This window comes from Bidens hawaiensis, unplaced genomic scaffold (assembly GCF_021521415.1).
Source record: "Bidens hawaiensis isolate Kalapana, Puna unplaced genomic scaffold, B.hawaiensis_p1.1 tig00024661_1, whole genome shotgun sequence".
In the NCBI taxonomy this organism is placed as follows: Eukaryota; Viridiplantae; Streptophyta; class Magnoliopsida; order Asterales; family Asteraceae; genus Bidens; species Bidens hawaiensis.
Genome location: NW_027493905.1, coordinates 45957 through 63253, shown reverse-complemented (window position 1 = coordinate 63253; position 17297 = coordinate 45957). Strand labels below are relative to the sequence as shown.

Sequence of the window (17297 nt, the reverse complement as noted above, 5' to 3'; positions counted from 1 at the left end):
TAAGAAAAATTTTCAGTTTGTCATAAAAAGTAAAGACAACATGTACAACTTCAAAATAGGAAAAAGAAATGAAATCCTTTTATCATTTTATAAAACTTAAGAATGTTATAAAACTAGCTTTAAGAAAATAAATATTTATCATCATAATAGCAATTTAATAATTTTAAATGATAAAGTTTAACAACTTTTATAAATTCAAAAAGCACTTTAAACTTTGACCCACTTAATATGTCATATCAATAAACCATATTTTTAATTTTATTTAAATACATTAACTTGACGTTCATTTCATAACAATATTACCCTAACAACTTTGAAAACCTTACAATACATTTGTAGGCGGTGTTGGTGTATTAAACGTACCAACAACCTGCTAATATAACACCCTACTTTCTCTCTTCAACCACATTAATTGTCATTTATCCCCAATGTTTTTTTATGAATGGCGGTGTTATATCAACAACAAACTATCACTTACTAGTCCCAACAAACAGGTCACGTCAAAAACCTTACATGTTTACACATCGATTTTACACCAACTATCCCAAATTAACATTTGTTAATCTCTTCGATCTTGAAGCAACCCATATGAAGCTTTGTATTTTTATGTTCTCCATGATTTGAGTCAGACAAGTGTTAGTTCCACAAAAAATCTCATCATTTCATACTTTCCATATACTCTGTATTGTGATCCAGAAAATTGCATGGAGTAACTTCGTTTGACTTCGATTCCGAGCCAAACCAGTATGATGTTTTAGCATGTCATTATCAGAGAAGACGAAAAAAAGACAGGAGTTTACACTAACGGTCCAACAGGCTATTTGTTGCCATATCATATCCCTCTTCAGACAATACATCAACAAGCAATTCTTCGTTTTATCAAAGTCATGACAGAAGGGAGATACGTTATTCTTTAAAGTAGGGATTTCTAACCAAACACGTTTACCTTCTTCATAATCCAGTTATTCCACTCTAGGGCCTAGGCTCGCTTACCTCTCCAAAGTCCAAAACTTGTATGGTTAGTCATAAAGAAAACATACCATATATAGCAAGTCCTATAAATAAACCCAAATACAAAAACTTGCAGAAAATGTAATAATAATATACTGACGTAATGATATAGACAAAGGTGAATGCCATCTGTAATTGTGTTACAGACACCGAGCCACTGTTGTTCGGGCTAACCAAAGCCCAATCAATCTCATCTCATCTCATCTCATCTCATCTCATCTCATATAGCCTTCAGACTCCAACGTAACGGTTTCAAACTTAAAGCTCATTATCATTTTCCCCAATTCTTCAAACCCTAGCTTTCGATTTCCACCGTCAATTGCACTCTACAGGTTCGTTTTTCTTCGATTCGCAGTTCAATTGTGTTCCACGCGTCTGATTGATGGTGGATTTTGATCGATTTGTGTGCGTGTGTGAAGAATGTTGGAATTTGTTTGGGGTTTTTGTTAATTAATTGTTGAATTTTGGAGATTAAGTGATGGTTTAGCCATCGGTGATGCGCCTAGGGTTTGTTTGATTTTAGATTTTAATTTTGCGTTGGATTTGTTTATCGGATTTTGTTTGTGGAAATGGAGCCCTAATTTGACGTAAATTGATTGGATATATCGATTTGTTTGTGAATTCATTTGTGTAATTGTGTTTTCCCTAAATTGATTGTGATTATGAATTGGCGTTGTGTATACTGTATGTTTTATTTAGGTTAAATGTCTCAGTTGAGTGATGAGTGTGGTGTATGACATGTTTCTTGTTGTTTTAATGCATGAATTTTGGTATTGCAGAAAGATAATAGTCATTTGATGTGTAACAATTGAGGTAATTATGCCTAATGTAGCTGGATTGTAGAATGTTTGTGTCATCCAATAGTTTCCAATGTGGAATGATCTAGTGGGATATGGAAAAAGTTGTTTAGCTTTCTATAGGAGAAGCACTTATTAGATAATGATGTTTTTAATAAATTGATGCGTGACTCTTGTGTGGGCCACGACACCCTTGCTTTGTGTTAAGTGTGGTTTGTATGATAATTACTTGAATGTGCATAATATGAAGCTTAATGTATAGATGATTGGTTGTAAATTGTAATACATACACAATAGGCAAAATGATTAATTCAAACCACTTCAAGAAAGGTATTTATCACACACATTAGTTGGTTTGGGGACGGAAAGTTGATGACAATAAAAAGATTAAACAGTGGAAGAAGTAAGATGACCTAACCTAGACTTCTTTTGAGTACCGATGATGTGTTTCTCAAGGTTCTCATGTATTTGATTCATGAAGTTCTTCACTATTTGTACGTAGACCAATTTGTGGTTGACCTTATCTATATTTATGTCATACAAGTTGATGCTACGTGGTATTGTTGTGAGGTTATTTTGTTGGTTAAGTGACGTAATGTGAACTGGATTTCATACCGTATGAAACAGTGGGCAAATTACACGTCTAATTTGGAAGAGCGCGCCCAAGAACAATAATTGTATTAGATACACTCACTATTTTAGGCAATATTTTCTAAATATTTCCTCACCGAGTCCATAATAACCTTTTTGTGCGCATATTAACGTATCTTGTGTAGCCACGCGCCTGCCTTAAAATTTGCATTTCAGTTGCTTTAACCCCATGCCCCTTGTCTGGTTGTCTGTTTCAATCCTCAGCTTCAGTAGAATTAATTGTTGCATAACTTCAACACGCACTTATACAACATCATAAATGTCATCAGTAAAAACTATATTTGTGATGTAAATTATCAAATAAACTGCGAATAGTGATTGTTTTAATTGCACATATCCACTAAACGGATGATTATAGAGTTATAGATATGTCATGAACTCATGGTATATGTGCTGCTTAACTTCTAGAGAATATTGTTTATATTGGTGTATGCATTAGCTACTAGCTAGTAAATCTTGTTAGTTGTTATCTGACATGTTATTTATTTTTTTTAACAAGGACGTGATTATTAGTGATATTTTTGTGCAAGTTAATGTATTTTTCTTTCATAACAAATACTTTGTCATCTATTCATGCTCTATTTATAATTGTAACATTAATTATTTAACGGCACGTGCACATGGACCCTTGTTTGGATATTAATCGTTAATTTACGCTACACGATTATTCCTCATCTTAGTAGAAATTTCTACCACAACTCATCTTCACATACTCGCATTCAACTTCATTTAATTTATGATATTGAATTATTGCAGATGGCGTGATATTTATGGACATATTGTCACTCTGAAGTCAGCTATGACCGTGCTCTCCTTTGGATTCTCTGGAGATTTCTATTTATAATAAAAAGAGAGGCTTTGAGTACATATTATTAAATAAGGGATTTAAAAAAGACACACACAATGAAGGGGGACTGTAACAAGTCCTTAAAGTTATTATTCAGGCTAGGTATTGAAGATTTGCATGATGATGAATTCGAGGGTTCAAAGGAAGAAGATTCCATTTTTAGAGAAGTATTCTTCGGACAAGAAAATGACAAAACTAGCAAAAAGTGTCTTGTAACCGGAGCAATCAATTTTGAAAACGAATATAAAAAACCTAAAGACGGTTCATTTGGTTGCAACAGTGACAATTCAGTCATGACAACTCAAACAGATTCCCAAAACATGAAAGAATTTGATGAGCTCACTTTATCAGCAAGAAATGACCCTGATGTTGAAGTTAAAAGAAGGAAAGTATTACCTGAAGAGCAATTCAATACCAAACCTTATTTAGAAAAAGTCATTAACTCTTCAGTCCCGCCAAAAGAAACTGATTCATGTCTCTTTCAACCGACTACAGTTGTAACATGTCGGTTAGTTGAATCATCGGCTCAAGGTGTCAAATCCAGTTGCTATCTGCTTAAAGGAACTATTGCTGAACTTACTGCTTCAAAATCCAGATTATCAAGCTCTGACACAAATGATCAAAAATGCGCTGACGTCAGTGCTGCAATCGCATCACCCGTTTCTCAGGAGAGTCACGTCAGCAAGCTGGTAGTCATTCGGCCAGAGCCGATCCAATCTTCCAAAAGAAAATGGAAAGATTCTTCATTTGTGGAGCTTGATGAAGATGAACTTTTAACACCACCTGAAGATTCAACCACCGACCCTAAAACATTACTACGGTTTCACATTCATCGGTTATTTAAGGAAGCAAAGTGGGTTATTGTAAGGCGAAACCGAACCAAGCATTGTAAAGGGCATGGAGAATTTGTCTATAAAGCTCCTTCAGGAAGGCCAATTCGGGAATTTTACAGGGCGTGGAGTATGTGTGGTCAGAAATTGGTTGCAGATGCTAGCTATGCTGTTGCTGATAGTAATGGCATACAGTGGACCAGTTTGACTGACTTCCAGTCTGATTTTAATGATACTTTAATAGAGATTGAAGAACAACTTAGAAATTTGGAACCTGCAACTGCATTAGCTCATTGGTGGTATTTACTCGATCCGTTTGCAAAAGTGGTGCTTATTGATAAAAGTTTGCGGCTGTTTAAAGAAGGTAAACCGGTTAATATAACAAGAACCGTGGTCAATGGTTATTATTTTAGTGATGATACTGTTTTACCTCCAAATAATCAAGATGGTGTCAGGCAAACTGGAAGGTCTGAAATTGTCTTACCTCATCAAGTTGATTTGATGCAAACTAATGAACACAAGAAATCAAAGAAGTTGTCTGAGATGAAGTTAAGTGATTGTTATGGCATGCAGGAGATCAGCGAAATTAGCGGTCAGTTAAAGTCAAATATGTCAGAGAGTTACGAGAGTTGTATAAAGTCATCTTTTTGCTTTTCTGATAACCAACCTGAAAAGAAGCTATCTGCGTCTAAGAAGCCGATCCATAAACATGGAAAAGAGAAAAAGGGAAATTGTGACCTTAATGATGATGATCTTTTACTTTCAGCCTTATTAAAAAACCGTTCTACTAAAAAGCTATTAGCTTCCAAGAAAAAATCCCGTGTCCCTAAAGCTCCAAGGAGGTTGAACAAGGGTTCAAAAGGACGATGCAGGTTGCGCCCACGAAGTTTGACCAAAGGTGGTCAACAGCAAGTGGAAGGGAGGTGGTCCGGGCTTGGTTTAAGAACAGTGTTATCATGGTTGATAGATTTTGGGGTGATTAAGGTTAATGAAGTTATTCAGTACAGGAATCCAAGAGATGATCTAGTAATGAAAGATGGTTTAGTTACTCGAAATGGTATCTTGTGTCGGTGTTGTGAGAAGATTCTTTCTGTTTCTAAGTTTAAGGATCATGCTGGTTTCACCTTAAAAAGCCCATGTATGAATCTTTTCATGGAATCTGGAAAGTCATTCACTTTGTGTCAGCTGGAAGCGTGGTCGGCTGAATACAAGACTAGACGAGGTGCTACACGAACTATTGAGGTTGAGGATATTGATGAAAATGATGACAGTTGTGGTTTGTGTGGTGACGGTGGTGAGTTGGTATGCTGTGATAACTGCCCCTCCACCTTTCATTTAAAATGCTTGTGTGTTGAGGTTAGTTTTACTTTCATAAGCTCTTTGAATATCTTCTCTACCCTTTGTGTTTTTACTATTTTTCTGTTATTTTATAATTTATCAGGAGTTACCAGAAGGCAATTGGTATTGTTCAAAGTGCTCGTGCTGGATCTGCGGGAACTTGGTCAATGACACCGAGGCTTCAAGCGCGGGTGCATTGAAATGCGTGCAATGCGAACATAAATGTAGATTTCTACACCCAACACCCAGAATTTTGTTGTTATTATTATTATTATTATTATTTTTATTAATGGTTTTCTTGTGAACAGATCATGAGGAATGCGTACGTGAGAAGGGAATGGAAAGAGAGTTAGTGTCTTCTGCTACTTGGTTCTGTGGGGAAAGTTGTGAGGAGGTAATGTAAATTAACGTTGTTACCAAACTTGAATACAAAATTATTGAATATTATTAATTAATTTGAATCTATTTGTAGATTCACTCAGGGCTTTATTCCCAGATTGGGATTATGAATCCCGTATCTGATGATTTCTCATGCACGCTTCTAAAATGCATTCACGGAGACCTAGAAGTTCATTCTGCACAGCATTTGGTTGCTTTTGAAGCTGAATGCAATCTGAAACTAGCTGTTGCTCTTACAATTATGGAAGAATGCTTTCTTCCAATGGTGGATCCAAGAACGGGTATTGATATGATACCGCATGTCGTGTATAATTGGGGGTGAGTTTTATCTTCATCTTGAAATTTTGTTTCCATTTTTCTTTTTCTTTTTTTAGGTGGTTGATGTTAAAAGTAGATCCTTATTTCACCTTTATGATTTTCATGATTTTTATTGAGGTGGCAAGATGCGTTGGTTGGACTGATAAGCACCTTTTTTATAATTTATTTTTAATTGGTAATTAATGCATTAATGACTATAAATGTAATTATAATTTAAGTCTTTGGGTATGCGATTTAGGTGGTTGCGTGCACTTAAAGTTCCCTTTTTTAGCATGAACGTCATTTGACCCGTTTTTAGGCCTGAAAACGAATCGAACGTTCAGTGAACCGTTCGGCGGGGAATTCTCTTATTTAATGAAGGAACGAACACGGACCATGTGTCGTTTGTTCATTTATGTTTGTGTTTCATTTATTTAAGTTTGTTATTTTTCGTTCGTCTATGTTTGTTGCTTTACGGTTGTTTTAAGTTTGTTTGTATATTCATTAACATTTTTAGGTCTTTACAATTTGGTCCAGTTTCATGAAATTGAAATATCATCCATTAGAATTTAGCCTAGTTTTATTAAATATTTAGACCAAATGTTCGCGTTTAGTTTGAATTGGTGTTCGTTCAATCATGCTCGCTTGTGTTCGTTCTATTTTCAGTTATGTTTGTTTATGTTCGCTTGCGTTCATGAACCGTGCGTTTATGCTTTAACAAACAGACATGGACACCCTCTTTTCCTTAATGAACGAACACGAACAAGAAAGCTCTGTTCATTTAAAAGTTCATGTTCGTTCGTTTGCTCGGTTAAAGTTAATGAAAGAATATGCCCCATTTGTGTTTGTTCTGTTCGTTTACAGACCTACTCGTTTTTTATTAACATATACAGTATACCAAATTGGCCATTTCTAATTGTTCTTGCTACTTTGTCAACCATTTCTAATTGTTCTCACTACTTTGTCACATCATATATCATATACTAATGATATAGTATTGGGAGGACTATTTATTTGTTTGATTTTATTTTCAGATCGGAATTCGCCCGTCTCAACTATGAGGGGTTCTATACAATGATATTGGAGAAAAATGATGTCATAGTATGCGTGGCATCTGTAAGGTACCTTTTGATATTCAAGTTTATAAACTTCTTGTTGAATATTTAATAATCTATTATTTGCTGCATGCAATCTAGACATTTATTTGCTAAATATAAAAGGAGCCAATATTAAATGATATGAGTGTACGACATGTTTAAATTCACATGCAGGATTCATGGGGCACATGTTGCTGAGATGCCACTAATTGCAACGTGTAGCAGATACCGCCGCCAAGGAATGTGTCGGCGTCTCATGAATAGCATTGAAGAGGTGAATGCTTAATAACAATTAACAAGTTCAAAAGTTACTAAAAATATGGTTTATTTTTGTTGGGTATAATCTTGATGTTTCGGGTAGGTTTGGGTCGAGTATGGGTTGCGGATCATGGATCAGCATGTGTGTACGTGAGTAGTTAAAGAATTGGTCCATGTTGACCGAGTTATGTGGAGCTAATTAGTGGTTGTTGCAACAAGATAGGGTAGTGCTTATTTTATGCATGTGCTTATTTCTTTTGTTATTATAAATAGGACAGTAGGTTTGCTATTTTATTACTTGTACTCTCATTTTCAATATAATAGTTTGAGCATCTTAGAGAGTTCCAAAGTTTATTTTGTTTCAGTGCATATTACATACATGCATACGTAAGTTTGTGTTAGTGTGTGTGGAGTGGGGCCTGAACCAACAATTTCATGGTTGCATACTTACACTTTTGTCTTTGATTTATGTAGTTGTTGAAGTCCTTAAAGGTGGAGAAGCTCGTGGTATCTGCAATCCCGAGCTTGGTTGACACATGGACCCAAGGTTTTGGGTTCACACCCTTGGAAGCCGACGAGAAGAAGACCCTGACCAAAACCAACCTCATGGTCTTCCCGGGAACCGTGTGGCTCAAGAAACCCATGTATCAGGGTGCAACCCAAGGTACACAACTTTCCTTTTTCTTAGTGTTTTGGCGGGCTTACCTAGATTAGTGTTGATTCGGGTTATATTAAACATCTAATTGGCAAACTGAGTAAACTTGATAAAACTTCATTAACGTAACACTTCAAATGGGTTGAGCGTGAACAAAGTTTATTTAAATTATTGAATGCTTACAATCTATAAAATTGTTATAAAATAATTTAAGAAGAATTACATTATTGGTCTGCATGGTATGTCCAAATTTCACTTTTGATCCTCAAGTATGGGAAAGTACATCATTGGTGTTACGTTCTTGCATAAGTTGGGGGAACACCGGCTCGCATCCCCATACCTGAGGACCAAAAATGAAATTTGGACATACCACATAGACCATCTGTGTAACTCTTTCAAAAGTCTCTAATATACTTTTAAGATTATAATAACCGTACACACATTTACAAAGTTAATTATTTTTAAAGTTCAAGAGAAAAATAAACAAATGTATGAAGGTCAACCCAACCTGACATTCTTCATCCCGAATAATAGATTTATCCAGAATAATATAAATGCCCGTCTTGACCCACTCATTTTGCCACATTTTTTTGTGATCGTGAGAACCCGTCACGTTTACTTTTTTTAAGAAACCCCGCTTGTTAAACATCCAACAAAGCTCCTTTTTTTATTATTAATATTGTGAACAGGTACTACAACCGAAGCTGTAGTTTTACATGAGGACGGGGCCCAAGATGTGAAGCTCTCACTTGAAGAGCCACAAACATTTTCAAAAGGTGAAGGAAGCTCATTTGATACGGGTTTTGAAGTAAACCCGATCATAAGCGTCAACTTTGAATGACCCGGAAATGGGCCCGGGTACAATGAGCAATAAAAGTTGTAAATTTGAAGAGTTGAGAAAGTTTTGCAGTTTAAAAATATTGGCATTTGTGATGAAAAGCGGAACGATGAAGGTTGAAGTTGTTACCTTAGTAGGCCTTCTGTTGTTTGTTTGTTTGTTTTATGAGAGAAAAAAAAATTTGAAGTATGTTGTGAAAGGAATATGAATGGATGATGTTTATGTTTAGATGAATTATTATGTTGTACATAACTTGCCTTTGTTTCCTTGTCACCCAAGACATCCACCAACCTCAACCTTTTGACCCACAAGACACCCAACAACCTTTTTCATTGCAAAATGTTTTTACAATGTTTCATTGCTTGGTTACTTGTGGGGCATGTTGGGGTTGTTTTGGATTAATGTTTCTTTAAGATAGATGTATTTAGAATCTCTCTTAAAATCTCTTCTTCACTAAATGAATTTACCTTTAATTATATATTTTTAATCAATAGTTTTTTTTTTCTTTTTTCATCTTTTTTATATTAATATGATTAAAATTTATTTAGTAAGTTATTTTAAAAAAATAGAAACAGTACACCTTTTTCAGTTTTGCTTTCAAAAGAAAAGGGTATATGGCTTTTTTTTTGGGTCCAAAATCATTCTTTTCTGTGTGAAGGGCAAGTTTCTTTTCACATTTTTTAAGGTTGTTTGTTAGCAACCAGAAAGAGTACTTCAATTCAAAAAGTTGACCATTTATTAATTTTGTTTTTGCATAAGGTTGTGTCTTAATTGTTTCTTCCTTGATTTGTCCTTTGAATTGTACACATCTTGTTCCATTTTATGTGGATCGTCTCTAGCTGCTCCTCGCTAAAGAATGTTCTCGTTCACTGACTTAAATCATTTGTGAGTTGCTTATGATGGATGTACCACGCATGCTAGCTATGGCTGTTATATAACCCAAATATAGATCATCTTTAGTTGGCAGTATTTTGCAACTATATTTTCTTAAATGCTTATGTTCATCTTACGGCAGTTAATATATGATCAAATGCAGGTACACTAAATTTAGCCTTTCATCATAATAAACTGAAACTATGATCATTAACATGTGAAGCGAAAGGTTGCATCATTATATTTCATCATGATGATATTTGTTACACTAAGGAGGCAGGATACTGACTGTAAATCTTTCAAGGTTAAACCTGCTATAACCTGCTATATACCATTATAACCCGTATAAATCATGTCAATGATTGATTATCTGGATCCTCAGCAACCGTATTCTTCTTCTCATTCACAGACTCACTACTTTCTTTGACCAAGTTAGCATTGACCACTGTTGTTGAAGATTTCATGTCAGGGACGTTGACATCTGTACGGTTTTCATCCAATGCCTTCGGTTCATTCACGCGATGACGATTTTTTGGTGAAGATTTCCTACTAGGAATGCTGATATCTGAACGATTTTCACCTGATATCTTTGGTCTATTCAGGCGATGATGATTTGTTGGTGATGATTTATCAGGAGAGTTGGCACCCGAAGGAAATTCGCTTTTACTCAGGACAAGCTGATGTGGCATTAAAGTTCTCATATTCGGGCTACTGGTACATGTAGAGGTTTCATCCATGTTCCTTGGTTTATTCAGGGCGTGACAGTGTGGACAATAGTAAGTATATACAAGAAAGTCCTCTTTCCTCACAAGCCCTGTATAGATAGATTTCAATTAGATATTTAAGTAAATGCAAATTGCATAAATGTAACAAATATTTTTTGTTGGCCGTGAGAACCCATTAGGGAAAATTCACGGGCCCAGCAATACCATGCTAACCCGTAAATAGGCTTGTAAACAAACCAAACGAGCAGGAACGGAGCATACCAGTGTCCGTTCATTTAACTTTAACTGAACAAATGACCGAACATGAAAAATTAAACAATAGAGGTTTTCTTGTTCGTGTTTGCTTGTTAAGAAAATAAATATGCTCATGTTCATTCGTTAAAGATATAAACGAACGGTTAAGGAACATAAACGAATGAACATAACTGAACTTATATGAATGGATATAACTGAGATAAAACCGGTTAATAGTAAATGTGAACCACAATGTATTGGTCCTAAATTTTTATTAAACTAGAATTAACTCTTATGGGTCTAAAAATTTAAATGAGAGAAAGATTAACAAACGTAAACTAATAAACATAAACATAAATGTTCATTAACTTAAATGAACAAACAGGACATGTGTTTATGTTTGTTCGTTTAACTAATTGAACAGAACTTTTTGTTCATGCTCGTTTGTTTATTAGATAAATGAACCTAAACGGACTTCCCGCCGAATAGTTCGCAGAACGTTTGGTTCGTTTACAGGTCTATCAGTAAAGGCTGGATTTTACTTTGAGACCTCTGCTAGAGGGCAATATGCACAAGCTAACAAACTTTGATCAACACATCACTAGCCTTTTTGGCATTTTGACCTGTTAACCGGGTCAAATAACCTCAAATCCAAACCTTTGGAAGTTAGTTACCTTGGATCAAAATATTTGAACTTTGGTGGTTTACTGGCCTTAAAAAAGTTATTAAATTTGACTAAGGTTAATAACTTTCTAGCCCTTTTGGTAAACACAAATATATTGAATTAAGGTCAAACAATCTACTGACCATTGTGCATATGACAATTTCCACATATAAGTGCATAAGATTGAGTAGGATCCTCGCCAACAAGCAATGCAGCAAGTCGAGCCATCCAACCAGAATCTTGTGGGCTCATAGCCACAGGGCTCTGATGATCAACCACAAACTCAGCAGGCATCGCGATATCAGAAACCTCAGTTCCATCATACTGAAACCCCCCGTCTTGCATACTTCCAGGAGATCTAGCTTCTGTCTGGTTCCGTCTTCTTAAACCACCCGATTGCATATACTCATAATCACTACTTTTCCCCATATCATGTTGATTAAGATGTGACGACTCGTCTACAAGAAAATGTAATCCCGAGTCTGCACCCAATTTGGATGCGAGAACAGATGCTGCAGCCGCCTTTGCAGCCGGGTCCGGATCATATCTCTACAAAAAAAAAGTGTTGAAATAGCACAATACTAAGTTACTAACCATATTTTTGGTAATAAGAATAGAGGTTGATGTGGTACCTGAATAAGTTGTTGAGTGTTGTAATAATTGGTTCGATCTTTAAGTTCATCGATTTTTGCTTGTCTTTCTTCCCGAAGCCTTTCTAAACTTCGTTGATCCATGCGTTCACCTGCATACCCAAATTCATTAGATTGGTTGTTTTGTTACAGGTGAAATGAGAAGGTAGTTATATAGTTATAAAGGGAACTTACATATCCCTGTGAGGCTATGAATTCCTGAGTACAAAATCCATGCTAATGCAGGCAGGACGAAAATAGGCAACACTCGAAGTGCTCTCATTTTCCAATCTAACATCAGTGTTCGTGTTGTCATTACAGCGTATCCAATCGCAATAACCTGACACAAAGTCATTCTACAATTAGATTATTATTATTATTATTATTATTATTATTATTATTATTATTATTATTATTATTATTATTATTATTATTATTATTATTATTATTATTACCTCGAGAAGAACAGAAGACACAATGAGATTCCTAGCAGTTGTCCTCCATCTGGTGGATCGTTTCTTGATTCTGGCAAGAATAGCAGCCTCTTCTTTAGAAATGTATCGCAGCCTCTTCTCGAAATCATTATCGTATAAGCGAAGCAACCCCTTCCAAAACCGAGAAAAGATACTCGTCTTCCCCTTTCTTTCCTCAACAACTTCCTTGGCATCCTTCTCCGCATCAGCCATTTATTATTATTATTCGAATCAATTAATTGCCTGCTAGCTAGCTAGCTATTTCATGCATCTAGCTATTACCTCAAAACCGATGATGATCATAAACAGCTTTGAATTCGAAAGGTACCTTACGTGAAATTTAGATATCGGTTAATGCGAAATGAACACGATTCAGATCGATTAATTGTTTCGAAAATGAGAATCAAACAGGTAATATATCGGTTGAAATATTAGGTAAATTTAATAATGAGCGTACGTACATGATATGATCATTCATGCATGCATGCATGCAATGCAATGCAATGCAGCAGTTGGCCTCTGATGATGAATTCGAATAGTTGTACCGGCCGGAGACGAAAGAAATAGTATTATCGCTTGATTGATTGTAAAGCAAAATTCAAGAGATCGATGAAACGTGAGAACTGATCGAGGCTAGGGTTACAAATTGGAATCAATCAATTATCTTTATCATTATCATTGTGGTAAAGGAAGGAATCTCGTTCAAGAAGAAAACATGCCATTTTAATAATTATTACGTGCAAAGTTATTCATTAAAAAAATAAAAATAAAGATGATGTAAACTTAAAGATGGTTTGAAGTTTCATGGAAATCAAAGTTAATGATTTACAATCTATATAATTGTCTACCATAAAATCCTGTGTGTCGCTCTCACATCGCTCTACACCCCCCTCTAAAGCCACCAGATTGCTTGATTTGTAAATGGTGATCTCTCATTAATTTTAACCCATTTACCTTAGACGGGTCATAACGTCTCACCACCCCTTTATTTATTTGTGTAACCCTAAAATCAATCTTTCCCATCATCATTATCATCTATCCACCCTTCGACTCCCTCGGACCTCGCAAACAGCTCACCCCAAAAAATACATTTATCATCATCATTATACATCAGTACCTCTAATTATTATTTTCTTTTCTTCTTTGGTGGGTTGGTGACTTCTATTTTTGAATTATGTTCTAAATTGGATTTCTGATTATTGTATTTTTTATTTACACACTGCCGTTAACCTAATCTAACTCAACGATGTTTGTTTAATCGATTAAATTTGGGTAATTTGTATTTGTATTTGTATTTCAATTTTGTTATTTGGATGACTTTGTAAATTGTTGTAGTTTCAATCATGATTAGGGTTTTTAACCGTAATTATTTTTTATGTTATCTGTTCATTCTGCTTAGATTTACATTTATGTTACTTTTGAGTATTTGAAGTTGATAATCTCATGCTCAATTAACCAAGGAGATGCAGATTAATGTTTTTTAGTTGATTTTAGGAATAAATTTGTTAGGTTGTTCATAAAATATTCTCATTCTCATGTTTTGAATTCCATTTAATACACCCCTAAAACGATTCTTTTTCTTTTTCTTTTTCATTTTTATTCATCTTTAATGCTTTCGTACATGTGAAAAGGTTATATTATAGAAGGAAGTGGAAAATCGTTGCCAAAGTAAACGTCGATAGATTTTGGTTACATTTATTTTAAATTTTTGCTAAGAGTTTATATCAAACTTATTTTGGTCATGAACAAAAATATGGAATGCTGAACAATAATTACAAAAGTTTCTATTAATTTTTTTTTTGGGGGGGGGGGGGGGGGGGGGGGGCTTGATTTTCTGTTAGTAATAAAATGTTACTGAAAATAAATTATTTGATTTGCATGAGGGATGATGAGGTTTCGAAGGTGAAGTTTGCAGAAAACATTTAGACGGGTGAGCATGTGGCGATCAAAATTCTTGATAAGGAGAAGTGTTTAAACACATGACGATCACACATGTGAGAAATATGGCGTTGATCTTTGTTTGACTTTTTTTAGCGATCATATTGAAGTTAGATCAGATTGTGTATACGTTGGCTTAGAAAGATAATTTGTTTGTTTTGTTTTGTTTTGTTTCGAGTTGCATACTTACAGATCAAATGCGAGATATCGACTATGAAACTGATAGGACACTCGAATGTGATTCGAATGCTTGAGGTTAGTTGGTATGTTTGTGTCTTACTTGTGCTTGCTTTTGTTGTTAAACTTGTAATAAGTATATTTAACTTTAATTTAGTCTATTGTATTTGCCTATAGTCAAAGTCTATGTTTGTTTCATTATAACACACAATTTGATTTTGGATTCTTTAATTGCATATGATATTAGTTTTGGGGCACCCTGAATCCCCAATCCATACTATGTTATGATATTAGTTTTTGAGCACCCTAATCCCCAATCCGTACTATGTTATGATATTAGTTTTTGAGTACCCTAATTACCAATCCGTACTATGTTAAATATTATTTTAGTGAGACCCATAATTTGTTCGAAATCATGGCCACTTTACGAATCTTTTGATTAAATGATAAAATCAAGCTTGATTTATCACATTATTCATTTTAATTTTATTTTATTTTTAATCTTTAACTCTAAAACTGCAACTGTGTTTAAAGTTTTTACTTTTAACAGACAATGGCATGGATTTTAGATGAATACTTCATGTTTCATGGATACTTGCTTGCTGTTGTTACTGAAAAACCTAGAGTGAGTAACATTAACATATTTAATTTCAAACCCATGAATTTATATTCATTTAGAAACTACATACATTATAGAAAACTGGTAATTTTTTTAGTTTAAAATTAAGGATCTTGATGGATCCCTTAGTAGAGATGCTGTCACTGGAATGGATGTACTTTTTGCTATAGAAGCCCTTCTTAATGATCATAGAAACATGTTGCTGGTCAAAGATTTGTTATACAGGTAGAATCTTATTATGTTGACCAGTTTCCTGGTGAAAAATTGACCAGCTGACCAATTCTAATGAAGTTTAATTGTTAGTGCATTGGAAATGTTGGTTCGTGGGCTGCTCAACTTATTCTTGAAGGCGGTGGCAAAGTGGTGGTAACGAGTGATATTAGTGGAGCAATCAAGGACAAAAATCGAATTGATATTCCTAGCCTGCTCAAAAATATTAAGGAACACAAAGGTGTCAATGGGTTTTAGTGGTGCTCAAATTCATATGTGAAAGGTATCTATCTTTCTATCCATTGTTGAATTAAACTTGAATAGAGTAATGATTTCACCATGTTTATGTAGTTTCTTAAGGGCAATAGAGGAAGAAAGGGCAATACTTGCTGAATTGAACACTACTAAGCTATAATGGTCGGTTTACCCATTTGGGATGATACTAAAAACCCGTATATGTTGGGCTTCTTCATTGATGTTAATTGGCATAATTTCTTTTTTTTTTCAAGTGTTCAATGATAAATAAACCTATTTGGGATGATACTTAAAACTTCCCTTTTAAAATCAGATGGAACTATAGATGGGTTTCATTTAGATTTTTCGTATGTTCCATTCGATTTTCTGGATTAACTGAATGAAGATAATAAAGTTGTTAGAATAATTTATGTGTTTTTTACTTCTTCAGTTGATGCCAAATCCAAGGTTAGCATTTAAAATTTTATTGGTTTAATTTGATTTGATTTTCGTTTCTTACAATTAGCCTTTCTTTACACTAACTATTAGACTTGATCAATTTTGAATTTTGATTCAAGGATGGAATCATGTTTAAAGTCAAGAATGAGTCCACACCTTACTTTTATGTTGTCACATATGTATGCTCATATAGAGATTGATGGCATCTTATTATTATAATTATTATTATTATTATTTTGTCGAATGATGATGAGAAAGAGAAAGAGAAGGAAGAAGTTGAAGATGGGAAGAAAAGAGATTCAAAATGGGTTATTTGTTCTGCACGATTGATCTTTTACTCACTGAAGAGAATGTAGACAGAAAGTGTTTAGAATACAACAAAAACTGCACTTTTCACAATATTAAAATGCAGCTAAAACTTCACGTTTTGACAACATTAAAATGCAGCGAAAACTGCATTTTTGACAGCCTATAAATGCAACAAAAAAAATACACTTTTATAACATCAAAATGCAGTCCAGTTAACTTGATTTTGATGCTGAATGTTTGTAGTTTGTTTGTCTATTGCTTTGGGAACAGGCCATCCAATGGATGTTGACAATCATGGTTTTGATGAGCTGTTGTATTGGAATAGCTTACTGATGAAGTCACATAAAAGAGTCAAAACACAATGTACAAAGAGATCAACATACTATATTATGGAACCAAAATGACCTTCGGCAAGAAACTGTCATGCTTAGCAAATAAATATTATTGCATATGGAAAAGAGTATTAAAAAGGAAAAGACGGTTAAAAGAAGCCAAACAGTTTGGATTATTAGATTTTTTAGTGAACATTCTTAGCTGCAATTAATATCAACAAAGATGGTTAACTAATGGTCAATATTTCAGTATGTTGTATAATATAAACTACACATGTTATTTTGTAGGAATAAAACACATGATGCATAAAACATGTTTTTGTACCCCCTCGATAAGAAAAGTCAGAATGGAAAACTTAGGTAAAATTATAAAATAATACCGTCCCAATCCGACAATAATTAC

General features: G+C 34.5%; 3 protein-coding genes across 3 annotated transcripts; 2 read left to right on the top strand and 1 right to left on the bottom strand.

Moving 5' to 3' along the window:
* The first annotated feature begins 1082 nt into the window (after window positions 1–1082).
* On the top strand, window positions 1083–9348 carry LOC143569837 (increased DNA methylation 1-like). The gene is made up of 9 exons (XM_077055649.1): window positions 1083–1343; window positions 3216–5492; window positions 5578–5698; window positions 5783–5868; window positions 5947–6191; window positions 7205–7291; window positions 7442–7541; window positions 8000–8189; window positions 8870–9348. Exons 2-9 carry the CDS (start codon window positions 3363–3365, stop codon window positions 9019–9021), a joined length of 3111 nt encoding a protein of 1036 aa, XP_076911764.1. The 5' UTR covers window positions 1083–1343; window positions 3216–3362; the 3' UTR covers window positions 9022–9348.
* A 295-nt stretch (window positions 9349–9643) lies between these two features.
* On the bottom strand, window positions 9644–12829 carry LOC143569834 (uncharacterized protein At2g24330-like). Its single transcript, XM_077055646.1, has 5 exons — window positions 12599–12829; window positions 12339–12483; window positions 12147–12256; window positions 11658–12063; window positions 9644–10705 (listed from the first exon to the last, which is right to left on the bottom strand). The coding sequence occupies exons 1-5, from the start codon at window positions 12827–12829 to the stop codon at window positions 10242–10244; spliced, it is 1356 nt and encodes a 451-aa protein (XP_076911761.1). The 3' UTR covers window positions 9644–10241.
* A 1790-nt stretch (window positions 12830–14619) lies between these two features.
* On the top strand, window positions 14620–15818 carry LOC143569838 (glutamate dehydrogenase B-like). The gene is made up of 5 exons (XM_077055650.1): window positions 14620–14634; window positions 14747–14809; window positions 15282–15356; window positions 15448–15555; window positions 15654–15818. Exons 1-5 carry the CDS (start codon window positions 14620–14622, stop codon window positions 15816–15818), a joined length of 426 nt encoding a protein of 141 aa, XP_076911765.1.
* The last annotated feature ends 1479 nt before the right edge of the window (window positions 15819–17297 follow it).